This window comes from Lagenorhynchus albirostris, chromosome 18 (genome assembly GCF_949774975.1).
Source record: "Lagenorhynchus albirostris chromosome 18, mLagAlb1.1, whole genome shotgun sequence".
Lineage (NCBI taxonomy): Eukaryota > Metazoa > Chordata > Mammalia > Artiodactyla > Delphinidae > Lagenorhynchus > Lagenorhynchus albirostris.
The window spans coordinates 47621606-47649591 of record NC_083112.1 but is presented as its reverse complement, the minus strand read 5'-3'; the positions used below and the strand labels follow the sequence as shown (position 1 = coordinate 47649591).

Sequence of the window (27986 nt, the reverse complement as noted above, 5' to 3'; positions counted from 1 at the left end):
AAAGAGAAAACTGTAAATGTAAACTGTAAAATGTCAAGGAATGAGTTTGGCTTTTCCTCCGCGCAGTTAAATAGTAAATAAAATTACAAAGGGGAAAAGAAGAGAAAAAAGTATGGCCTGCAGAGGGGATCCACATTAAGAGAGAGGTGATACTTCATTCAGAGATAGATATTATGTAAGGAAGCAAAGATAATAGACAGGAGACAAACCCATTCAATAGATAAAGTAGCTAAAGCAAGGGGTTACCAAAGTGGAATTTGTGTCCATTCTGTTATAAAGTGATACCTAGCACACCATTTTAATTTGTTAGGTCAAGTGCCTCCTATGATAAAGAGGTCTAATTTATATTTAAATAGATAGATGCTTAAATGTGATATATTACTAGTATTTAGTCTTAGGTTAGTCTCTATATTCATTTTTCACCACACCTGAAAAGTTTTCTCTGATAATATTTAACACACTGAACATTAACATACTGGATCTTGAAATATAATATCTTTCCTTTCCTCTATAGTTTCCTTTTTTAAGAACAAGTTTTTTCTTTCCTGAAGTCATGTTCTATTTAAATATAAAGCTTCTAATTTCAAATAGTACAGGTGCTGTTATGCTGCAAGGAAATTCTTATTTTACATATCAGATTGCAGATATTTATAGGATTCTTTTGATGATGTTTGGACTTATATACTCATTTCAAGAAACCTTTGGGTATTGGATGGATATATCTATATATGGAGAGATATAGATATCTATCCTTATCTGGATATATCTATATAGATATAGTTATTTTTTGCAAATGGGCATTTTACCTAGTGACTCTTAAGACCTGGAAAGAACAAATGAAAGAAGGAAGAATGTAAGATCCAAAAGGGAAACTTGGTCTTAGAATCCTTGCCAGCACTGTTTTAAATTGGCTTTTTAATTATTTATAACCCTCTGGCTGTGGTTTCTGTCTCCCGATTTTTTCTCACTCCCTCAACAATAATTCTTTTTCTATTCCAAGCTCTGTTACTATTTTCTCAGCCCCTTCTCTCTGCCCGTTCTCCATTGTTAATGGAGAATTTGATTAACTGTTCTTCCACTTTGTGTTCTTTAGAAAAGAACAAATTGATATTTGTCTTTCTGTCTAATAAATAAAAGAAGAGCTACCAATTTACAGAGTTATCATTACGTACTCCATCTTTCCTCCAGCCACCTTCATGTGGGGGAAATGCTGCTTTGATCATTGGCCAGTTGTATGTGTTTTTCATGACCAGGCGTCTTCACCATCGTTTTTCTTCATTTTATCAACAAATGTCTTATGGACCAGTTATATGGCCAGAAATGTCACTATGGCGATTTTTAAAATAACTTCTCTCAAAAGCCTGCTTTTTAGTGTACAATACACTAAAATGAACTGTTCACACTGTGAGTCGTTTTCCTGTTGATGAATCTTGAAATCAGTTTATTAGCTTATAATCAGCATTTTAAAGAAATTAAATAGGATGGAATTGATTAAGAAATATGAGAGTATCACCCAAATAAGTATTATATCATGAAACTTTTACTTCCATACATGCAAGTGCAGTACTGTGTGTGTCTGTATACTGTCTGTGTACTGAGTCATATTGAAATAAGTATTTCTTACTGTAGTTCCTGTCTCAGAAGTTTGAACGACACTACATGGAGTTCCGTCACCTTTAATTCAGATTTTTTCCCCTCTTCCTTTCTCTTTTTTTCCATCTCCCTCTCGAATACCCTTCTTGATTCCACCTTCTTTTCTCTACCCTCTCACTCTCCCATCTCCCCTCCCTTTCTGTCTTCTTTCTTCTCCCAGGTGTCCTTCTCCATCTCCCTCTACCCTTCACCATTCTACTTTTTCTTGAAGCTTGATTCTTCTTTCTCTTCTATATGTAACCAAATCACCTATCCCAGAAGTGATGTATTATGGAACTAAGCAACCTATATTGAACATGATAGCCTTTGTACTGCCATCTAGTGGTGGGATTTTAAAATACTGTGAACGGAAAGAGTTGGAGGAACTCTATGGAATCAAGTTATTTCTTCTATGATTGCTCTTGGGTTTTCCCAGCTGGTTTAGGGTTGTCAGGGAGTTCAGTGAATATGCTCTTTTAAAGTGAAACTCGACCATGAATTCGAAACCTAACTTATCTCCTTTTTTAAGAAGCATCCCTTCTACTCACTTGTCCTACTTCCCATCCTGCACATTTGTATGTGACTTCTGTTTAGTAGAAATGAAATGCTACTTTCTATGTATCTTTGCTTAGTTTTTTTTTGTAACTATGGATTGTGTTTGTTGGGTTAGTGGACGCACGTATATGCCGACTTGTGAACTATTAAGTTTTATTGAATGTCACAGAGAAAAAATAAAAAGAGAGTTATGTCTGGGACAGCAGGACTGCAGGAAGACAGAAAATAGGAGATTTGGTGAAACTGATAACTGGGAGTAGCCCTTGGAGAATTCATCAGAGAACCGCCTTCTCAGTAGCTAGGGACTTAGGAAAAGCTCAGTAGAAACGGAGTAGAATTCGAAAGATACTCCCATGGATGGTTTTCTCAGATTCTCAGTGCGAGAAAGATCTAGTGGGACTGCGATGACCTACAATAAGAATAAACTTTTCTGTTGACAAAAACTGTAGTTGCTTATATAATGCAGTATATATTATTATAAATCCTCACTCACAGGATGAAATAGGCTGACATCTCCCCAAATCCATCTGGGCCTCATTAGCTACAATTTTTTCAACACATTGCATTGTGCCTGACACTAGTAAATGTTCAATAAATACTTAGTGAATGAACAAATGAATTAATTAATGTAGGTGCAGTGTTTTATATGAGGTGCTCAGTTAGAATGCCATGGCCAGTGCTGGTCTCTAGTCCTAAACCCTAAACATAAAAGGAACCTTCCCCTGTATGGTGAAGTAGAAGAAGCAACAACATAAAGTGGAAACCAGCAGGGTTCTCATGTCCTCACAGCGTGGATCCCAGCACCCCTCCCCGCCAGGCTGTTGCCATTCCACTGAATATGTCTCATGTCTCAGCCACCGTTTCCATGGCTTTTCATGAGGACAGCTCTCCCTTTATCCATGTAGTTTCCTTTTCTTGGACAGCCTTTTCTTTCTCTGGAAAAAGACCTGGTTCAGATGCCTTCTCTTCTAGAAAGACACATACCAAATTGTATTACAATTTATGCCATACATACACACACACATAGATATACATATATGTAAAATGTATTCTCTTGGCTCAATATATGTGGCTCAAATATATATAATATAAAATTTTATTATAATGATGTCTATATCGTGGCCTTACTGCTTTGTCCAGTGTCTGGCACACAATGAACAATAAATGTTTGCAGAATGAATGAATATCATTCCCAGAGCTGTTACTCTCTTATGTCAGTGGGCCATCTGTAACTCCCTGGTGTTTTTGAGTGTATTGTTTCTACTGTTTCCCAAGTTTGTTTTATTTCATTGCATTTAATACTGAAGAATAATATTTGGTGGTACATTATAGATGCTTGATATGATTTAGGTTTTAATGGTTTCTGGAGTTGAACCCCTGTGGGTGAGACATATTCTTATGGCTTCTGAACAGTCTTAATGAAAAGATATCGCTGTATGAAAATTACAGCCAGTTCTTATTTATTGTTTTACTCTCAGGTAAAATAGTTTGCCTGTGAAACTAGGATAAATAATGGCTTTGATTGGATCCAGGCAATTAATAGAGTCTGTGAGGTTTCTTATGTAATAGTAATGCCAATTTCATTTCCCAGTCAAGGTGAAACAAATTACACCTCCTATCCCATTGCGGTTAACTGTATCAGCATCACAGTACCATAAAATCTCAATAAAATCTGAAGACTGTGGAGTATGGATAATCCCACTATAAATTGCAATAAAAATTACCCCTCCAGACTCTATATTGTCTCCATGAAGTTCATAGACACTGTCTCTTTGTACATAAAGTTTTATGAAATAAATCGACCAGTTCTCCTGTCCTTACCAGATAGCAAGCTGTTTTGATTTAAAAGCTGATAACGGTATAATCAGTTTTTGGTGTTTGCAGTGCATTTTAAAAACATAAGTTTCATCTAAGGAACCTTAAGTAGAAGGAAAATGCTACTTTAATTTGCACTATGCACCGAATGTCTCTTTGTGAGAAAGAATAATGACATTTTTACCATGGTGGGGCCCGTTTGCTGCAGCCATAAAACAAAGATTTCGTTTCTTTCCACCAATCTCTAATTTTAAAGGTATATTAAGCAAACCCAAGCACAAATCTAAAAGAGCTTTGCTAAATTGCTTCAAATTTTCTGCATTTAGAAGGAATTGTCAATTTCATGATTGCATTTTTGTCTCATCTGTGCTAAATCCAAGAGCTCCTTAATCATCTCTGGTGTGGCCTTTGTTAGGAGTAGATGTTTTGTCAGTCCTCTGTAAACACAGAGCCCTTTAAAACAGAGGAAACCTTCCAGAGACTTAGGTTGTAAATCTGCAAAGAACATGAATTAGACCCTGGAGGAAGTCATATGTTATAATGAAGGTAAAGTAGGTAGCATTTGACGTGGAAGTTAAAGAAGCATAAGGCTTTGCTACTTGGAGTAGGCAGAAGTATTCCAGCCAAGGAAAAGAGCGAACAATGAGGACAGAGAGTGAAGGGTAGGTAAAGAATGAAGAATAGTGGAGCTTTACTGAATCTTAGGCTATAAGGCACACACACACACACACACACACACACACACACACACACATACACACATACACATACACATGGCATAGGGTATAACATATACATTGCATACGTGATATATACTATGAATTACTTATAGGGGAGGACCTGAGATTCTCCTTCTCTGAAAGAGAAAGCCTTTTAACTCTTAGTTTAGATGTACTTCTTACATCCTTTGTGAATATGACTCTTCCTGCTGTGTGTAGAGAGGAAATAGTGAATAAAAATGGCAAAAGAAAAATATAGGAGAGGTATATTTCTCAATTTTTATTTTTATAACTCATGTCCCCTGAAATGTTGTCTCAATAGATTGTTTTATGTATTCCCAATAGCCACAAAAACTGTAGCATTTCACTTTCTGTAGTTTTCCTTAGGAAAAGAAGTTACTGATTTTGCGTTACCAATCTACAGATGCTCAAAACCCTCTGAGATTCTCATCTGCCAACCCCCCTGTCAAAATAGGAAATTCCCTTCATCTGTAGGTGGACTTAGGGCAAAAGAGTGGCAGCTAACAAAGGAGGTGTCAAAATTATTATTAAGATAAGAACTTGAAAAATCACAGCAAGGTCTTTCGGGATTGCAGTAAATAGGCTTACACAGCTCTTGAGTCCTTGGAGGTAATACTTTATTACAGCATAATAATTGCTTTTGAAATAATGACCATTAGTAATGAAGGAAAGGCTGAATTATGGTCAGTCTGTTTGAAGTAGGAGACAAAGTATGTAATAAATCTTGTATTTACTAAAAATCATTTAAATAATTAACCTTAATTGAATGCTTATATGTTCTTTGTGCTTTACGTACATCAATCATCTTTAAGTCTTACAGTATAACCAGTGCATAGGTTTTATTGCTTGTCTTTTACAGATAAGAAAACTGAGACTCATGTACCTTCCTCTACTTCTTACAAGGTTACAGCTTATTAGTGATAGAGCCTTGAATAAAATCACAACTTTTTAATACTTTTGCCATACTTTGCCTTAATTAAAAAGGTATGCCTTAGTTATCTAGAAAATTTGTCAATATTAAATAGCCCAATTTCATATTTTTTCAAATTAGGTACATTGTATTTTTAAATCATTTTATTTCTGTCAAGGTGTAAAATATTACATATGAAATTATCTATATATAAAATCAAGTATGGGCTTCCCTGGTGGCGCAGTGGTTGAGAATCTGCCTGCCAATGCAAGGGACACGGGTTCGAGCCCTGGTCTGGGAAGATCCCACATGCCGCGGAGCAACTGGGCCCGTGAGCCACAACTACTGAGCCTGCGCGTCTGGAGCCTATGCTCCGCAACAAGAGAGGCCGTGATAGTGAGAGGCCCGCGCACCGCGATGAAGAGTGGCCCCCAGTTGCCACAACTAGAGAAAGCCCTCGCACAGAAACGAAGACCCAACACAGCCAAAAATAAATAAATAAATATTTTTTAAAAAAAAAAAGACAATGCTATACACTCTTAAACTTTAAAAAAATAAAAAATAAATAAATAAAATCAAGTATGTATATGAAATGCATGAGGTAATTCCATGTTGCTAAATATTGACATTATGGTACCATATTATGTACTTCCATTTTCTCCAGCATCTCGCAGCACTGAAAACAACAGCCTTGAGCTATAGGTTAACATTTCCTAGGTGCAGGGAAATTTTGTCAAAGTGTGGTTCACTGAGTTTCAGAGATCGACATCTGTGTCATTTTTCGACATATCTGGTTCCTGCCTGGAGCTCTCGTGAGCAGGGAATTGCTTAGACAGACATATACAACACAGATGTGCCTGTTCTGTCTTGCCTCGCTCTGGTAGTGGTTATTTTCTGAAAAACACAAGGGGAAACTACAAAATAAAGATACAGCCAGCGTTTATTAGTATCGTTATAATTATATTTATTTTTCTTAGATTAATGAGTTCAGTAAAATTCTGAGCACTAGTCAATAGCAAATAATCATGACAACATTACAGCTTTAGAATTATCCTAGCTTATGTAGCAGATGTTCCAAAATGCCTTCTTTACAATTGGAAAATAAATTCCATAAAATGTGTGTTTGGTTACAGAGAATAGCTTCAGAGTAAGATCTGACATTTTCCAGTTTTTGTGTCAGTTTCTCTTCAGAGTCTCATATACTATTTTTCTATGTTTTTGTTTCAATAGTTCTCTTACTATTTTATGAAGTTTAGCAGAGAGTAAAACATCTTGTATGCTTTCCAAAATTGATCGGTACCATGATACGTGATAGCAAGTAAATATTTTCCAGTATATTCTCGGAGTCATGGTTGTCACGGAACATGACCCATTTCTCATCTAACAAATGGGCACTAACTGGTGAGCCCTTGCTTCCTGGCATCGTTGTGCCCATTGGTATGATCTACAGTAATCAAGGTACTATATACCTCCCATTTACTACCTCATTATTTACCTTGCAAGTAGGACAACTTATTAACAGGCCCCTTTATTTCCTTCCTTGGCCCGTTGTGATCATTTTTTATGTTAATCACCACAATAAGCCCCTCACACTTAAAAAGTAAACCCTTTTTCAGCTGTAACTTAAACTAGTTTTACCTGTAGGATTTTGCATGATCTGATATAAGTGGAAAGTTACAACTTTTTCAGTTCATAAGTCTAAGTAAGCCACTGAACGGTTTATAGTGATCTTTCAGTGTCGTGCTCTGTATTTTTTATTATGGTAAACACTGAGACTAGAGTTATGCTTAATTGGCAGGAGTAAGCTGTCACACTTAGACTCTACTTGTTAACACTACTTATTCCATACCTCAGCCAGTGGGTGGTTTATTTAGAGGGGCTCTGCCTATTTGTAAGGTACAGGGTGCAGTGGTCATGTCTTATCTGGGCATGTTAGAATGCACTCAAAGAAGAGCTTGGAACTGTACCTTATTTAAGCATGTATATATAGATATAAATACATGAGACGTATGTATGTATATATATTCATATTATAAAATGATACCACCTAGAAACTGTTGTATTTAATACTTTGTAAACTAAATGAAATTAGTTGACTCATTATATAACCTTCTTGAATTTTTTTCCCTATGTTGTGCCATTTAAATAGGGGAAAAAGTCTTCATATTTATGAATTATTGACTGAACATGATGGGTATAAAAACCATTTATTTTCTTTCTTGCTTTCTTATTCTTTTACCAAAACTAAATAAATTTGAACTACCAGATTAAAATTTTTTAAAAATAGTTAATTCTTATTTATTTAAACTTTTGCCTTACCCAGGAATTATCCAATGTATTCCTTTCCGTTCACTTACTCATTTGATTAATGCACATTTATGATTCAGCCACAAGTTCAATGCACAGACAATGCCCACAAGAAGTGCATAGTCAAGTGGATGAGGGAGACAACTATAGTGAGACGAGTGCTGTAATACAGATAAGTGTAGACTCACGGTGATATATCATAAAGGAGCACGAAGCTGGGGAGTTGGAAGGGGGTGGTTGTGCCTTCAGGAGAAGGGCGTTTCTCAGAGGAAAGTGTTACTTATATTATCCACATAAATGAGGAAGGAAAGGCAATTGAAGAAAAAGATGCAACGTCCTAGAAATATGAAAGAGCATATACTGCATCCTGGTAGATAGGGAGATTATACAAGTAGATAGGTTGGTATGGTTCAAGTGAAGGGTATTTATCAGAAATGGAAATGGGGTTCCAGGGGTATCCATGGATCTGGTCATCACAGCCCTGGTATGCCAAACTAAAGAGTTTGTATTTACCAAACACTATAGGGAGAGAGACTTGTAAGTAGATGGGAGTGACATGGTAATATTCAAATTTGTGGATGAAGGACTGAATATAGTGACAATAAAGGAAAAGAGAAAAGGTAGGAGGCTGTTTTGGGAAGCCAGGTAAGAATTCCCAGAGGCCACTGCAGAGGCAGTATGAGTTGGACATCTGATGGACAGAACTCATTGCCCAAATGGATGTCAAGGATGAATGAAAAAATAAATCTAGGCTAGTTCCCAGGTTCTTGTTTTGGCAATGTTGAGAAAGTTCTTCAGTGGAAGAATATATGAATTGAAAATTGTACTGAGAATTTTACCCAGAAAACAAGGCAAAGTAAAAAAAAATTGACAAAAATATAAAAGAAAAGTTATGGGCATGAATTAAAGTATTCCAACATTTATCTAAAACAACTTCCATAAAATAGGAATAGATAGAATACGATATTCAAAAAAGCAGTGTTCAGAGGAAGATCTGAGAACTTTGGAGAATTAAGGGATGACATGAATCCTAGACTATAGACAAGTCAGTAAAAATAAATCCACATCTAGACACATAGCAGGGAAACTGTCAAGCATGAGTTATAAAGAAAATCTCAAAAGCTTTTCTACAAAGGAATTAAAGAATGACAGAGGGTGTCAACAACAACAAATGCTGGAAAGCATGCCCGTAGTCTCTTCAAAGCATGGAGTGAGGGATCCTATAATTCTATTCTCAACAAAAGTCAATTCAACTGACAGTAAAATGAAAAAAAATTTCAAACATATATTGGCTAAATTTACCACCCACACAAATATGCTGAAAGAACTAAAGGATATGTTTTTGAAAGAAGAAAAGAACCTGAAAGGGAAGGTGAGCTTAGAACTGGTTTTAAAAATATAGATAAATATCTGCATGAAGAGAGAAAGTTTAATTAACTCCTAACAGTGAAACGAACCAGAATTTTGGACTATAATGAAAAAGAACTTGGGGAAGGTGGGAATGTTCACTGGGCTGAGTCCTTCTTGTGTTTAGGAGAAGATGTACATGGAATGACTTTAGACTAGCAGAATTTTAAATGAAAAGACTATAAATAAATCTCAAATGTAATGTGAAATTGTAGAATATGATATTATATACGGTTTTTATAGAGCAAAACTGCATTGGTGGTTGTTCATTGATATATACAGAGTAGAGTTAAAGCATTAAAACTTATATACACTAGGACACTATGGAAGAGGGAAACAAAATAGGGGAAAAAATGCAAAGAGTCAACTGTGTGATATTTTACTTTTTTTAATGATCTGAAAGATATACTGTGAATGTTGAGATTTTTTAATCTTTTGGGAGAATAAATAGGTGATTATCATATATGTGTGTGGAATTTCTTAAATAAAAATGGCATCAAAGAAAAGCCGTAGGGGCTTCCCTGGTGGCGCGGTGGTTGAGAGTCCGCCTGCCGATGCAGGGGACGCGGGTTCGTGCCCTGGTCTGGGAAGATCCCACATGCCGCGGAGGGGCTGGGCCCGTGAGCCATGGCCACTGAGCCTGTGCTCCGCAACGGGAGAGGCCACAACAGTGAGAGGCCTGCGTACCGCAAAAAAAAAAAAAAAAAAGCCGTAAATAATTTAACTCAAATTTTATAAGTAAGTGTGTGAGGGCAACTGTTGGGTCATAGGTGAGATGGCTCTTCCTATTTTATCTTCCTTTTTTTTAAATTTTTTTCTTTTTTTTTTTTTAACATCTTTACTGGAGTGTAATTGCTTTACAATGGTGTGTTAGTTTCTGCTGTATAACAAAGTGAATCAGCTATATGTATACATATATCCCCATATCCCCTCCCTCTTGCGTCTCCCTCCCACCCTCCCTATCCCACCCCTCTAGGTGGTCACAACGCACTGAACTGATCTCCCTGTGCAATGCGGCTGCTTCCCACTAGCTATCTATCTTATGTTTGGTAGTGTATATATGTCCATGCCACTCTCTCACTTTGTCCCAGCTTACCCTTCCCCCTCCCCATGTCCTCAAGTCCATTCTCTACGTCTGCATCTTTATCCTTTATTCCTTTATTCATCAGAACCATTTTTTTTAAGATTCCATATATATGTGTTAGCATACGGTGTTTGTTTTTCTCTTTCTGCATTACTTCAGTCTGTATGACAGACTATTTGTAGTGAGGTCCATCCACCTCACTACACATAACTCAGTTTTCTTTCTTTTTATGGCTAATATTCCATTGTCTATATGTGCCACATCTTCTTTATCCATTCATCTGTTCATGGGCGTTTAGGTTGCTTCCATGTCCTGCCTATTGTAAATAGTGCTGAAGTGAACATTGGGGTGCATGTGTCTTTTTGAATTATGGTTTTCTCTGGGTATATGCCCAGTAGTGGGATTGCTGGGTCGTATGGTAGTTCTACTTTTAGTTTTTTAAGGAACCTCCATACTGTTCTCCATAGTGGCTGTTATCAATTTACATTCTCACCAACAGTGCAAGAGGGTTCCCTTTTCTCCACACCCTCTCCAGCATTTATTGTTTGTAGATTTTTTGATAGTGGCCATTCTGACCCGTGTGAGGTGATACCTCATTGTGGTTTTGATTTGCATTTCTCTAATATTGAGCATCCTTTCATGTGTTTGTTGGCAATCTGTATATCTTCTTTGCAGAAATGTCTATTTAGGTCTTCAGCCCATTTTTGGATTGGATTGTTTCTTTTTTTGATATTGAGCTGCATGAGCGGCTTGTATATTTTGGAGATTAATCCTTTGTCAGTTGTTTCATTTGCAAATATTTTCTCCCATTCTGAGGGTTGTATTTTCATCGTTTATGGTTTCCTTTGCTGTGCAAAAGCTTTTAAGTTTTATTAGGGCCCATTTGTTTATTTTTGTTTTTATTTCTATTTCTCTAGGAGGTGGGTCAAAAAGGATCTTACTGTGATTTTTATGTCAAAGATGGTTGGATGGGAGAGACAATGGGAGGAAACAGTTTTCAGGATTTGGAGTGGCTGGAGGAGAAAAAAGGAATAACAATACCGACTAGTTGCTTTGGTCCTTGACATCTTATTTAATTGATAGTGTGAATGGGGTAGACACAGAGGAAGAGCTCTATTTTTAGCATACTAATGTGCATGGATTATAATGAGCCATCCGGGCTTCTCAGCTCTCTGCTTGGCCTCAGGGCCAGCTGATGCTTAGTGCTGAGGAGGTGACTTTGGCAGCTTTCGTGAAGGGAATCAGGGTAGATGATATTCAGAATGCACACTGTTAGAGCATTATACGTTTTAGAAGTCATCCACACATAAATGTCAGTAGTTTTTACCAAAAAGAAAAATCTATTTTTCTTTATTACTATATTCAAAGAAAACAATATCGAATATTTGTGTTTGTTTAACATCTAAGCATACTGACCTCAAGCATGATGCAATCTACCAGACATTGGCTTGGGAAAGTCTGAGACCTCACCCTCTACGATAGCCCTTATCTTCTTCTCCTCACAGAACCGAGATGGGCTTTCGTAAAGAAGTTAGTGTAAACCCAGTTGAAAGTTAAGAAAGCTAAAAAGACAAGTGTATGCCTTTTACACCCTCTTCCAATATAGCATGTATTAATTAGCATATATTGTTTCACCTGGCCTGTCTCTAGGTAGAATTTTGAGTTTGACCTTGTTCTTGGAGTCATTTCTGGAGAGAGCGCCACCTGCCTGTATGGGCTCCTTCCCTGACCATGTCTCTAGGTAGAATTATGAGTTTGACCTTGTTCTTGGAGTCATTTCTGGAGAAAGCGTCACCTGCCTGTATGGGCTCCTTCCCTGACCATGCGCTCAGGAAGGGGTCTGTGCAAATGAGCCCCAAAGTAGTGGTTGTACCCGAAGCCAAAGGAAGTTATGATTCCATTTCCAGATGGTGGAGATCTCAGAGGCTAGGTAATTTATCATCCCCAAGGGGGGCTTTTAGGCAAAGCATCAAAATAACATCTCTTTAAAAACAAACAAAGCCCCCAAACAGAGAATGCATGCTTCTTAGGGGTTGAGGGGAACTAATAGAATTGTCCTTTCTTCTAAAAGCATATCAAACATAGAATTGATATGGAAAACACCTTTAATCCAGTTTTGCAGAGCAAATATTTCTCTTTGGGGTTTGCATAAAATGAGGATGTGAGCAAACACATCCTTCAGCCTAGGTTGAAACAGAGGAAGAAAATGTAACAATACTTGCTTTTTGGCCCAAAGATATTTACAGGTCATTTTCGAGTAGTTATTCATCCCAGGTTAGGATGAAGCCAAACAATGCACCGCAAAGAGAAGAGTTAGCACTGGCTTTTGCCCTCATAAAAAAAATTATTTTCCGGGATTTTAACACAGTAGACCCTGGCATTGACAGGTAGAACATCTAAGATGTTGGCTTTTCACAAGTGTCCCTACAAGTCTGTTATGTAGTACCTATATTTTGCTAAGTCACAAGTTAAAACTTTTTCTAACAAGTCACGTCAACATGGGAGTCAGTTCTTGCCTGAGCCTCCAAACTGCAGGACTCATTTCAGCGATGCTTTGTGCTCTCTACCTGTGGCCCACACAGTAACGCTAGTGAGTTGCTGCGGGGAGAGGCGTGTGTGTGGGTATGTGGGTAAATTGCTAAATGAGAAAGAAAACTTTAATAAAATTTTTAAAAATATGATGGGAAGGTGTGCACAAGAGATATATAACTCCGGATGGAAATGTATTACAGGGTATGTGGACAAGTGTGCCCATTCCCAAAGCCAAGGGTGGAGAGAGTTTTAAGAAGAGGATGGAAGTGAAAGTGAAGAGGCGTAACCAATCGTCTTGAAAGCTGTAGAGAGACCCAACAGCGTGTGTCAGTAATTTACAAATTTGAGGATTTTTACTAGTCTTGGAACAAATCTTCAAGAATTCCAAAGGTCTACTGTATGTCTAATAGGATGAATTAAATCACTGTTACATATCTTGACTTACCGCACGTGGGCCTCTCACTGTTGTGGCCTCTCCCGTTGCGGAGCACAGGCTCCGGACGCGCAGGCCCAGCGGCCATGGCTCACGGGCCCAGCCGCTGCGCGGCATGTGGGATCTTCCCGGACCGGGGCACGAACCCGTGTCCCCTGCATCAGCAGGCGGACTCTCAACCACTGAGCCACCAGGGAAGCCCCATGACTTACTTTTAATCTGGCAGGTTTAAGTATATTGTAAAATGAGGCACGGAAAGCAAACCATTTAAAGAGGGGTAAGAAGCAATAGCAACATTGATTCGAAACATGCCATGGTACTTTTATGTGCCCACTTTTTTAACCTTTTTACTTTGAAACTAGCAAAGAATCTTTCTTTGTAAGTGTAAGTCATTTCCATGCCAACTAACTATACAGAGCTTAGTTGATATAGAAACAGAACTCTTTAAGTTCAAGGTAGATTTTCTTCCATTTCTGAACTATTTCTTTTCTTATATCTAAGCACCTTATATTTAAATTGAGGATTATGATTTAGTGGTATTAAAATCATTATATCAGATCTCGATCTGTTTCTTGCAAGATTCAATTGTACCCAGGTGACGAACCAGAAAACACAGAGCAGAGAGACCAACTAAGTGAAATAAGAAAAGTGAATTAAAATGCCACGGATTAATGCCTAAAATCATCTTCTTTGTGCCTTACAGATGAGAATGAGTTTGATGATCTCATTATGCACCATATGTACTCACCACAAATTCACTTTATTATTAAGTATTCTAAATCATCTCTGACTAAAGTAGATTCAGTTTTGAATAAATCAATTGGAGCTGGTTAGGTTGGGTTTTGAGCAGTTGTAATGAATTGAGAAAATGGAAAGGTAGTGGGAAATAGTGGTATAGTGATATCTCAGAGGACTCCTAGAGTTCAGGGCTCTTGGCTGACTCTGGAGAGTTACATAAGGCTAGTGTAAGTAAAACTCCACTTATTAATGGAAAATTTTATGAATTCTTTTTGATCACAAAAGCTTTTTATGAGCTAAGACATACTTCCAGTGAACACAAGACAATTGTAAATCTCTATTCATTTTCTTTTTATAAATAAGAAAAGTAGTTTTAGTCATGATTCTTTAGAAAATGAAACCCTAGTTGCTGTTGTGATAATCTCAACAAGCATTAATTTTAAGCTGTATTTTAAAGCATTGCATTCCTTTATTGCAGTTTCCAAGCAGTAACTCATATTATAGAAATGATAGGTATGTTGATGTATTTAAAATATTTTCCTGAAAGGAAAGAAAAGCCTGTTAAATGTAATTTAGTTTAAAAAGTAAAGAAAAACTAAGAACATTTTCATTCCCATGTTACCCTGTGACCTATACAGACCAAAAAATATGTAGAATTATCTAAGATTTCATAGAGGAATAGAAATTTAATGATTGTGACTTCCCCCCACAGATGTTAATATTAGAATATAAACCAGAATGTAATTTTTAAAATAAAATGTGAAATATACACTTTTATCATTATACTGCCGAATCTTTTGCCAGCTGGGAACCACTGTGATCATTTCAAGTAGAGATCTGCATTTATTACCATCATCTTCATCAGTAAATGTTACTTTTGACTGTGTACAAGGGAATGTAATCAATGTGGTCTCTCCTTTCAAGGAGTAGATGGAATAAAAAGGGATGTAAAATAAGTACATGCTTACGTATAATTCAAAATGGGAAGTGCAAGAGTGCCATGAAAATATTTAAGTACAAAATATAGGTATTTTTTAAAAAGGAAAGTTTATATTTTTTTAGAAAATGAAAAGAAGGTTGATGAAGGAAGGATTTTTTGTTTGTTTGTTTGTTTGTTTGCGGTACGCGGGCCTCTCACCGCTGTGGCCTCTCCCGCTGTGGAGCACAGGCTCTGCAGCCTCCACGGCATGTGGAATCCTCCCGGACCAGGGCACGAACCCGTGTCCCCCGCATCAGCAGGCAGACTCTCAACCACTGCGCCACCAGAGAAGCCCGAAGGAAGGTTTTTTGTTGACTGAATTGTGGGTAGAAGGGAATACCCATATGTAGCTGGATTCAGGGGCCTTGCAGATAAGACTCATAAGTGTTCCAAATGAAAAATGAAATTGTAGAATGGTTAGCGGGCGCTGCTGTACCTTATTTGTTGACGTGGTGGGGAAAATTCAAGGCTTTCAAATGAAGAGTGATTTGAGGAAAGTCCTGCATTCATTTAATTACTAGAGAAATACTATAGAAGACAAATTTATGTAGCAGTACTTTGAGGGAGTTTATTGAGTTTATTATGAAAAGAAAGGAAGGGGCTCGAGAAAAATTGTGGGGTAAAAGCAATAGCAATTAGCAGCTGGTTGAATGAAGGGGACACACATGAAATGATGAGAGCTCTGAACCTGGGTGACCAGGAGAATGATGGGTCTTTCCACTGAGACTTGAAAGAGGTATAGGACCGGAGTTTGAAATGACTTTCCGACAGTCAGGTGAAGTAGGATGCTGGAAATATAAATGTAAATAAACTGGGGTTTAGGGCAGAGGTTAGAGACAGGAACATGAATTTGGTGTTCATCTCCACTGAGATAGTAATTGAAATTGTGGAATTGTCTGGAATTACTGAGAAGGTCACCAATAAAGAGAGGCAGAAATAAGAAGGTAGGTAGTGGAGTCTGAAGGGGTAACTAACATTTAGGTATATGCAGAGAGAGGAGATGAAGAAGGTAAGAGGGAGAGAGACCCAAGAGAATTAAACAGTCTACAGCAGAGTCAGCAAATGCTTTCTCCAAAAGGCCAGGTGGTATTTTATGGCGAGCCATATGGTTTCTGTGACAACTACTCAACTGTGCCGTCTGAGCCCTAAAACGGCCAGAGACAAAATCGTGAGCATGCTGGAATAAAACTTTATTTATAAAAGCAGGTGGAGGGCTTCCCTGGTGGCGCAGTGGTTGAGAGTCTGCCTGCCGATGCAAGGGACACAGGTTCGTGCCCCGGTCCGGGAAGATCCCACATGCCGTGGAGCGGCTGGGCCCGTGAGCCATGGCCGCTGGGCCTGCGCGTCCGGAGCCTGTGCTCCACAACGGGAGAGGCCACAATAGTGAGAGGCCCGCGTATAGCAAAAAAAAAAAAAAAAGAAGGTGGCAAGCCTCAGTGTGCCCACCCCTGAAATCAAGGCGGGAGAGAGATTCAAGAAGAGGCTGCAAGTGAAAATGGAGAGAGAGAACCAACAGTCTTGAAAGGTGCAGAGAGGTCCGATGGCATTATCACTGAGAAGGGGACCTTGCACCAGGGAATCATAAGAACAGTATGAGGTTATTTTTTAATATAATGGGGGCAGAAGCCATAACACTGACACATGTGCAGAGAGGAACTGGGGAAAAAAATAAGTAAGTGGCGTATTGTATCTGCAGAGTACCAACATCCCAGGATTTGCATAATTGATTGGATTTTTAAATCTCCATTGGGGGTTATCTAAACAATCACAGTTACTACTATGTAGAGGCATAGTCACATTAACAGTAACAAAAGTAAAGAAAGTAAGAAGCAGAGCGTAGTGGAAACATCAGTAAGTAGAGTGGGACCCAGGAGAGCTGGTTCTAAGCTTGGAGTCCACCGTCCTTTGAGTCAAGCTTTATTTACTTATGTGTTTTTCTCTCATCATCTATCTTGATATGCTAGAAAAATCAAGTATGTATTTGAGCAACTGATACTCTGAAACCAAATGAGGTCAGAACATCAGTTGTACAAATGTATTATGAAAAGCGTGCTTCATAGCCCTGCAGGTAAGAAAGTTCTACCTAAGTTTTAATGGACCGTGTGTGGCCAGCATGAGGTGACCAAAGAGAGAAAAGCTAGTGCAGTTTTTAGGGAATATTAATATCACTGATGATTCTCCTGCATGTATCTCCATCTGGATCTCCCCCTGTGCTTGTATAGCCAGGGTGATCCTGATCAAATGACGTAACTTAGATCCTGTCATCCTTTTACTTAATCTTTCCCAGTGGCTTCCTTTCCCACCCAGAACAAAACTCAAAATCCTTCCACTGGCCCTCAAGGCTTTCGTGCCCACCCTCCTCTGTCTGGCCTCATGCACTTTGCCCTCTGAGTCTCAGCTCCAGCTATAACCTCCTTGCAGGTCCTCAGGCACGTAAAACCTGCTCCCACCTCAGACCCTTTGCACCTATTGTTTGTTCTGCCTGGAATATCCTACCCCATCCACCGAAATAAATAAGCCACATATGCAAGCGTCCCTCAGCTCCCCCAGGTCCTGGCTCAGGTGTCACCTTCTCCGTGAGACCTTCCTGGCCACCCTGTCTGAAATTGTCACCCTGCCTCTCAGCGACCCCTACCCTCCCTTCCCTGTTTTATTTTCTCCATGGCACTGACTGTCTAACAGAGGATGTGGTTTTCTTATCTATTTATTTTTGTTATCTGTCTCCCCTGCCCTGGCCCCAGTACAAAACCAGGGATTTTTATCTACCTTATTCTCTCCTTTCTCCCCAACACTCAGAAGAGTGCTTGGTACCTCATAGGTGCCCAATAAATATCTGTTGACTGAATACAAATCTTCCTTGACTTAAGATGGGGTTACATCCCGATAAACCCACCATAAGCTGAAGATATCTTAAGTCAAAAATGCATTTAATGCACCTTACCTACTGGTCATCATAGCTTAACCTTGCCTACCTTAAACGTGCTGAGAGCACTTACATTAGCCTTCAGTTGGGCAGAATCATCCAACACAAAGCCTACTTTATAATAAAGTGTTGAATATCTCATGTAGTCTGTTGAATACTGTATTGAAAGTGAAAACCAGGATGGTTGTAAGTGTATCGGTTGTGAACAGTTGTGATTGGGTGGCTGACTGGGGGCTGGGGCTCACTGCACAGCATCATGAGAGAGTCTGGTAGGGCATATTGCTAGCCCGGGAAAAGAGCAAAATTCAAAGTGCAGTTTCTAATGAATGCATATCGCTCTCACTCCATTGTAAAGTTGAAAAATCGTAACTCAAACCATCTTAAGTATGGAATGTTTGGATTAAAAGAAGTAGTGGTTTTAGGTATTATATACTTAGGTATATATATTCTCTAGTAGTATTTTCAGCTTAGGTACATTTAAAAAGAAAAATGCTTGATTTGAATAAGTCCAGGGGAAGATGAGGGCTTTGTAAATAGTATTATATCGATATAAGGGAAGGCTGAAGTAGTAGTACTAAACGTACTGCCAGGATGAAACAGAATGATGACTGACTCCTAAGTGCAGGGCAGGGTACTAAACACTTTGCATATATTATCTCCTTTACTCCTCACAGCGGCAATGGCAGGGGAAGAAAACTGAGGGTTAGTGGTGGGAAATCAATTGCCCAAGGCCAGATGGCTGTAAATGATGAGTGGCGGGGCCAGGAGACTCACCCATGTTCTCTGAAGCCAGAGCCATGTTTTTATTCTAAAAACCCTCTATGACTGTCATTTTTGGAGCACTCCTACATTGAAAGTGCTGAAGGAGACTCTCCTACTCTGGGATGTTAGGAATTCTCCCCCCCATACATTCATTTTCCATTTCCCCCCCCTCATCCTCCCACTGCCCTTGTTTCTAGGGAAGCAGCGGCCCTCCTGGAAACCAAGGTTTCTGTAACTGGGGCACGCTTCAGCCTTGGCAGGGCGAGCAATGAGGACATCTGCAGGTAGCAGGCAGCCTGACGGTGGCCGACAGGGGAAGAGAAAGGCTGGCAGCACGGCAGCTGCCCATCCGACTGCCTCACCCCGCTTCCATCCACGTGCACCCCTCTACCCTCCAGCCCTGATGGGCGGAGGTGAAGGCGATTGAATGCATTCCTTCTGGTTAGAAAATGTTCGTCTGTAAATTTCCATGTGTGTTCAAAGATGATTGTATTATACATAGTAAATATGGTGACATAACGGGAAAGCTTCCTTTCCTTTAAGAATAGCTGAATGGACCAGTTCCTTTCCAAGGAGGTTAGAAGAGCACCTCGCCTGAGGTGACGGAGGTGAGAAGGGATGCTGATGCCACTGCGTCTGTGTCAGTCCACTGTTATGTGGGGGGAAAGTAAAGTTTCCATGTTTCATGGGAGTTCTAGAAAGGCAAACATAGGGAGTGTAGCTTTGGGTGATCATGTACCTGGGAGTTCTGCCCATCTGAGCCTCCTGTGAACTATGATCTTGGGTAGAAAAGCTTTGTCCACCAGAGCAATAATGCCAACTCATGGCCCCTTTCCCATAGAAGCCTGTATGAGGCACGGTCAAGGATCAAAGAAGACGCTTTTAAAGACAAAATGCCTGTAAATCCATTTTGCACATTTGGGATTAAGAAGTAAATAATGTAAAATAACGTGGCATTTACTTTCCTTTATTGTATTAATAGCCCACTTAAGTATATGCCACTGGAGGCCAGATTACCTCTTGGGAGGGAAATAGAGAGGCGTGTGATAGGCTGACTATAACTGTAGCAGAAGTCTTTCCACATCGTTGCCAGGAAATCACTGGAAGGAGCTGGGAGAGTAGCTGGTATTGAAACCGTGCACCTCAGGTTGGGACTTGAACCCACATGCCGGGACTCGAACCCATGTGGCCGGGACTCGAACCCGGCCAAAACCCACAGTCTTCCAACTGAGATCACACACCTGGTTTCAGCACTTAATGAAGCAGCTTCTTGAAGTCTCATCGCAGAAAGAATTCAGCGAGAGACAAAGTGATGGGTAAGAAGTGGATTTACTTAGAGAGAATCACACTCCACAGACAGAGTGTGGGCCATCTCAGAAGGTGAGAAAGGCACCAGGGCATGGGGGTTGTCAGTTTTTATAGGGGAGGGTAATTCCATAGGCTAATGAGTGGGAGGAGTTTCCCAGCTATTTTGGGAAGGGGCGGGGATTTCCAGGAATTGTGCCACTGCCCACTTTTTGATCCTTATGGATCCTTGGAACTGTCATGGTGCCTGTGGGTGTGTCATTTAGTTTGCTGATGTGTTACAGTGAGTGTATAGTGAGGCTCAAGGTCTAGTGGACGTCGACTTGTCCACCATCTTGGACCCATTTTGTTCTAATCAGTTTATGTCATGTCCTCGGCATGTGTCATTCTTTCAAATGCTGTGCCCTGCCCCCCTTCCCTCCTATTTCACTACATTGATTTTGTATTGCTGTGTAACAAATCACTCCCAAATTTAGTAGATTAAAATAGCAACTATTTTTTTTGCTCACAGTTCTGTGAGTCAAAAATTTGGAATGGGTTTAGCCGGGCTGTTCTCACGCTGGTCACTCCTATGAACGTGGTCATCTGGTGTCTGGAATGTGTCTGCTCGGTCTAAAGTGACTTCAAGTCATCGAGCCAAGGCCAGAGTCACTGGGGGAAGGAGCCCCACGAGAGCCTGGCTACAGGGAGACACGACTCATTGGGATGATCTTTACAGTGACATTGACTATAGGTGGGTGTTTGAAAGGGTAGATAGGTTCAACTTCAGGTGTTGGGGGTTCTGCAGTTATCTTCCAGAGTTTGTGTGACATGGAGTGAAGTTCACACCGCGTTCCCCAGTACCTCCACCTCGGGGATGACACTTCCACCAGCAATGAGCTGGAGTACCCACCCGTGTCTGATCCCTTTTTCATTTAAGAGGAATAAAGTCTCAAATGTAAATCCTTTTCAGGTGCTTATAGTTCTCCGGCTGCTCTCTTACTTCGGGAAATAGGTACGTTTTTGGTTCTGGTGCCCAGGTAACTTTTCCATTTTCTCTGCATGGGCACCCCAAAGAATTGGTGTTCCCTAAATGAGCTGAGAAACTCAAAGACTAATGGAGGTTAACTAGGATAAATGTCCCTACCCCACATTTAATTAAAATAGAGTGGAATTATGCGAGTATGTAGATAAGCTAATCATCTGACCTAATCAGCAATGCACTTTTTTGTGTGTGTGTGTGTGGTACGCGGGCCTCTCACTGTTGTGGCCTCTCTCATTGCGGAGCACAGGCTCCGGATGCGCAGGCTCAGCGGCCACGGCTCACGGGCCCAGCCGCTCCGCGGCATGTGGGATCTTCCCGGACCGGGGCACGAACCCGTGTCCCCTGCATTGGCAGGCGGACCCTCAACCACTGCGCCCCCAGGGAAGCCCAGCAATGCACATTTTAAGAAGCTTTTCTAATTACTTCCTCGACTTGGCTGAAGGTACGGTAAAAAGAGTTTCCCAGCATGATGGCAGCAGATGTATTTCATAATATTTATTGAAACTATTGGAAAGAAATCCTCAATTATAATGTTCCTGAAAAGTACATCAAAAAAGACATAATATTTAACATATTTTAAATTCTCATTAAGATAGCAACATAACATAATTTAGATGATCAACTCTCACACCAGTTATTTGGAATCTCATACAGCGAGACTAACTTTCACAGCCAAATCGCTTATTGGTTAACCGCCTGTGTCTTCCTTGAGTTGTATTACTTACCTGTGAGAGCTCTAGTTGTCTTGCTAGAGATGGGACCAGAATATTCCCTTTTCTCTGGCTATCTGTTAATTTGATATCTTGGCAAAGGAGTCTTCGTGCATGGTGTCTCAGGAACTTGAAATGTTAACTTGTTGATGTTTCCAGGTGTATGTAACACCACACAGTATGAGATTTGGAAGCCTAGATAGGTCTATTACTCATTTTCTTGGTTGAATTTGAGCAGTTGTGAACGATTGTTAAATGAATCATTTTACAGTGAGATGGGCCCAGAGGAAACCTATCGATGAATTCCTGGTTGAAATGCCTGTATCGTCTCTGTGTCTTGGGCTACTTGAGTGCTGGTTGTTCAGCTTTACCTTCCATTCTGTGAGCTGCCCAGTATCTTTCCAGTACATTCGTTTAATATAAGTTAGCCCGAGCCAGTTTCTGTTGCCTGTAGCCAAAATAAATCTTAAATGGTCTGATGCCTTCAGTGCCTTTGGAATGACTGAATACTTAAGTAGCTCTCTGTTATTGCATAATTGTGGGACTGGTTACTTTCCTCTACAAAGAGTTTCTCCAACATCCCTCTCCTAAGAAATCTCTAGAGATCAGATGGAAAAGAAAGTCTTTGTCCTACCATGTGGTGAAAAGACAACATTCAAGGACTCTTAATGAGCGTCACTGCATAATTCATTCCTGGCGTTGGAGTGAGTGAGTGCTGTATCGGTGGAAGTTACGAGTGCCAAGTCACATGACAGTGAATTGTTTTATTTGAGGATAGAACCAGAAAAGATGGATAATCTAATGTGTGATTTAATTTCGTCGCTAGTGACTTTGAAACTGGAACATAGTTATGCAATTGAAAGTCATCAGATGTAACACCGTTATGTCCAAACTCTTAAATCTCTAGGTCAAAGTTTCTCAGCCTGGTGCTATGGACGTTTTAGACTGGTTCATTCTTTGTCATGGGGCACTGACTGTCCTGTGTTTTGTAGGATGTCTAGCAGCATCCTTGGCTTCTGCCTTCTGGGTGCCAGTAGCATCCCCCTTCCTTCAAGTTATGACAAATCAGTGTGTCTCTAGACATTGCCAGATGTCTTTTGCCGGGGGCGGGGGGCAAATTTGTCATCAGCAAAGGACCACTGCTTTAGATTAGTTTCATTATTTTCTCTTTAATTTAGCCAACATTTACCAAACACGTCCACTATTCAAAGTACATTTTCGTGTTTATACTTACAGGCAGAATGTATGTCAAGTACACTCACACCCTAGGTTCAACAGATATTCGCTCCTTCCTAACCAAGTTTAGTTAGAAATATATCAGAACTCTCTAGGTATAGTTTTTCTATTCATATGGTAAGTATTAGGTAGAATCATGAGAAATTGTCTTTCGTGGTTTAAAAAATGGGAAAATATCAGCATTTTCCTGTGGCTCTACCTAATGTATGATGCACAGTAACAGCAAGAAAAAAAAATGATTTGAGAAAAAAAATGAAACTGTAAATGTACCCAAATGTCATTGTAACCACGATTTTAAGTGTATTTTGCTTCTCTTTACAGCTAGTGGTGGTTTCAGAAATCTTTTGTAGGCAGCTTGGAAGAGCAGGCTGAGGGAGCTGGCTGAGGGTTGAAGTCATATGTTTTAGCAATGCAATTATGTAGCTAGCGCAGTACTTTTAATTTAGAAGGTGTGCTTCTTCCGTGCCTCAGCTGAGAGGGCTGATGGAAATCCTAGGCGGTGGTTGCTAAAGCTGTTCATAAAGAGAAGGCGGTGGGAATGAAATCTATTTTTTAAAATATACATTAGTATATTAAATGTTGATGGTGATCCTCTCATTTAAAAGGATCTGGTGGTCCCCATCAACAGGAGTCAGAACATCAGGCTATGTCCTGCTTTGGCCAGTTTGCAGCGGAAGGAGGATCTTATCTAGAAATGCATTTTTGGAAAATGAGATCAGCATAGAGATGAAGGGCACTTTCTAGCACGTGTAGACACAGTTAAAATGCTACTACTTCAGTCATTTTCCTGCACTCAGATCTCCACTTAGAGCAACAACGAACTGTGAACAAGGATTCACTGTAGTATGAAGAATACCTAAACCTTTATGTTAGTCTTGTAAACCTTGTCGTTCTTTAAGCTTCTGATGGGAGCCCTAAGCAAATAAAACCTTCTCTCCCTCCTGCTCTCCACCTTCCAGGGAAAGTGCTAATGTGCAACGAAATGGCCAGAAGCAAGAAGAAGCCAGAGGGTAGAACAGTAACTCATGAGCTACGTAATCAGCTTCTCAGAAGTTGGTAATATTGTAGATTTTACAGTTTCTATTCCATAATCATCCCCTGAAACTACCGAGAGCTAATGGAGGTTTTATAAATCAGATGAACAAGGGATAAGAGTCAGTGCGTGCTCAGTCCATAAAATACGTCGCTTTCACTAATTCCTGGGATTTCTGGAGAATTCCATGTGTGTGACATACACAGAAGAGACATTCCATGCTTGATGTTGGTCCAGGACAAGGTTAACTTTCTGCACACTAATTTTAATTCATTATATATGCCTTTTTTTCCCAGCACAAATGGACCCCCGAGGCCTATCTCCCAGACAAAGTAAAAGTGACAGTGATGATGATGACCTGCCAAATGTGACCTTAGATAGCGTTAATGAAACTGGATCTACGGCCCTTTCCATAGCCAGAGCAGTACAAGAGTAAGTATCACATTCTCAGGATGAAATAAGAATTGCCAAGGTGTTCAATGGATAATGGAAACAGCAGCATCTCCTGTTCCCCAGACCTGTCATTCTAGCTCTGAACGGGCACATGTGTCAGCATCTTTCCATTCAGCCTTGTGTTCTCTGGGAGGAGATTAGGGGAAACATGGAGTGTTTTGCGTAGTTGAAAATTTGTATTTTGAATAGAAATGAGACTTCTTTTTTAATACTTCCCACCCCTTCTCCTTAACTCTGAAAACAAAAATTGTTCTTTTCGAGTGTCACTATCTAATTATCATCATTGTTTTCATTATTCATATAGAACAGTCAAGAGAGGTAAAATATGACAGGCAGTATTATCTTGTGTTGATAGGAGAGTACAGAACAGCTTTTTTGAAATTTAAAATTTGGAAGATACTATGTTACCCCTTTGAAACATTCAAATCATATGTAATTTTTAAAGGGATCGTTTCTCACTCCTTTAACTGTAACACAGAGTTAGAGTTTAGCCCTTTTTCGTTGAAAATAGCTGCTTTTTCATCATTGTCAGTTCTGTGTCTAGAATTTCACCTATGACTAGTCCATGTGTATTTTTTCTCTAGCATAATTTTTAATAACATAATTTTAAAGAAGAGGAAGATTTAAATTAAGCCACTGTTACTGCCAACACAAAAGTTAATTAACACTTTACTTAAAATGATCTTAGTTACCTCCCATATATTAATTCTTTTTTCCCAGGTATTGACTAAATATCTACTCTGTTTCATGAATGAGGCCTTGAAATTAAAAAAAAAAAATTAGTAGGGCATTTTAGAATTTAAAGCCTATGTGTGAGGGTGTATAAAATGAATCTCTATGATAAATAGGTACTAGGTATATTATATATTAGAGGAAACAGGATATGGAAAATCTAATGAAATTGCAGTCAGAAAGATTTGGATTCAAGTTCACATTCAGTCACTTAATAGCCATGTGACATCTGGCAAGTTAACTAACCACTCTGAGATATTTCTTCATCTGTAATAAGAAAGAATACGTACTTTATAGGACCATTGTGAGGGTGTGGTATAGTTACAAGGCATGAAAATTGAATTGCAAAGTTTTGACAGATGAGAGCCTCAAGGGTGAAATTAATATTATTATTAGTGGTAGTAGTAACAATAATGGTAATAGTGTGTAGTATAAGTACATGACAACTAGTAAATATAAATATTGCAAGTGTCATGCTGATTTTACAAGTGAAGATACTGAGGACGAGAGAGGTTCAGTGTCTTCTCCAGAGTCATATAATAAGTGGTGACGAGACAAAGTTTAGGACTTCTAACTCCCCAAACATATCTTTTTCTCAAGAGTGCCTGTAATGTCTGTTACCAGTCATATTCTTCCACTTGAACATGTATAAAAACACTTTTTTCTCTCATTTGTTCCAGTAACTGGTTGTAGTAACTTAGTTTCTCCAAAGCGTTGGATCAGAAGGATGGCTGAAATCATATTTAAGTGCTGCTAGCATGCCCGGTCACTTCATCACCAGTTCAGTGATCAGCACGGTGATTGTGGTTTTGTGGGAGCTAAATCTTAAGATCAAGGATTCCATGTTCTCACCTGCAAAATTAGACTAAATGATGACAAAGTTCAATTCTGAGGTGAATCATAAGTTTCATAGACATTTTAATCACAGTTTTCCTGCACCATATAACATATACATAATTTGTGTGTGTGTGTTACAGATATGTGTGTTTCTGTAAGTTTGGCACTGTGATTACTAAAATCTAAGTTATGCTTACTCCATTTCGGGCTTATCGAGCAAATCATGGTATGAACATCTTAAACATACCCATTTTTCCTGCTTTCAATATTATGTGCTGAGAATATAATAGTATATTTTAATATGAAACTTTTAATAGCAGCCTTAGGAACTGGAGCTTCATTTTCAACATAACCTCTCCGATTTGCTTTGTGAAAACATTTGTAAGCCCCACAATATTTTGTTCTGACGGTGCATTCGCCTGCCTTTATTACTATGGCAAAAGTTGCATGTGTATCTAGGCAAGTGCCAGATTCATTATTCATGTAAGTGTTTTCATTAAACGATTAGTAAAGAATACTGAGCTGTCACTTGGGAAGCCCTAGAATGCCAGGACCCATCAATAGTTAATTAACCATCACTCAAGAAGGAGTATGTGTGTGTAAACACTGAGAAGTGCTAAGATACTGTTAGATGAAGCGAAAAGAATGTTCTGCAGAGACCTCTTAAATATAGGTGTATTTCAAAACTTAAAACAATATGTTGAGGAAAATTTTATTCTGGGACAAATAAGTATATAGTCCTTGTTAGAGAATTTTTTTAAAAAATCTGTACTTAGGTTTACCCAAAGTTAACTCTCGGTGGATATGTCTTCCTGCTCTTAATTTCTCTGATTTTTAATGCATGTCTCTGTTTCACTATTAATTTCCCTTTCCTCTTTTTTCTGTTTGCCTTTGGATCTTGATGGCTTCTATTAACTCAAAAGCTGTCCAACAAACAAAAAAATTCCAGTATACTATGATCAATAAAATAATGCTTCAAATCGTAAGAGGATTGAACACCATCTTGGCATGTCCGAGATGAGAGGATTTCAAAAGACATCCGTGCATCTGTTTCTGGCACTTGCAGAACTTTGAGTTAGGTGAGAAGGATGCCTGCAGAGCAGAGAGAGGTGATAAAATCAAGGGTTTATGTGCAATAGAGGTAGCACATTTTAGAAGCCCTGGGCAACCAAAACACGTCTCTCCAATTAAAGCCATGGTTTAGGAGGGGTTTGAAGGCATGCCTCTTATCTCATTGGCCACCAGTGCAGTGTCAAGGAAGAAGCGGGAAGATGAGAAAGGAAGCTATTAGGAAAGACTGACACTAGAGAGGGGCGAAACTGCCTTGTCCTAGGCCAGCCCTTCAGGCAGGATCCGAACCCACAAGGTGACCCTCTCCAACTGAATCTCTTCTTTGTCTCCTTTCCCATTCGGGGTCATAGCCTTGCCTCATGCGGTCATCACCATAGTTTGAATTTTTAATTTGGTGGCTTACTTTGCTGACATTATTATATTTACATAGCATAAACCTTAATATGCTAATAAATGCTCTTTTTAAATATTTGGTATTATGCATTTTACTGGTTTTTAAAATGAACGTTTATTAAATCTTCAGTTCAAGAAATTTTCCTTTGATTTGAAATGCAGAAGTTGTTAGCCATTGCACCTCTCCCCACCCCAATATATAATATTCAGATACTCTTGGTCTTTGAATAAAAAGGAACAATGCTTGGTGGCTAGAGCTGCAACCTAAGTTCACTTCCATTTAAATAGATTTTTATAGCAAGCCTCCTGAACTGTGCTTGAACCAATCATTGCAACTATTTTCATTGATTCACTTGCTTCTCGTTTATCAGCTCA

General features: G+C 39.3%; 1 protein-coding gene across 4 annotated transcripts in view; it reads left to right on the top strand.

Annotated features, from left to right (window-relative positions):
- Nucleotides 1–27986, top strand: part of KLF12 (KLF transcription factor 12) — a 441113-nt gene that overhangs the window by 302357 nt on the left and 110770 nt on the right. For all 4 annotated transcript variants that reach the window (XM_060128878.1, XM_060128877.1, XM_060128876.1 and 1 more), the window contains one exon: nucleotides 24422–24557. In XM_060128878.1, the coding sequence (XP_059984861.1) occupies nucleotides 24422–24557 (136 nt within the window). The remainder of the gene's footprint in view (nucleotides 1–24421; nucleotides 24558–27986) is intronic.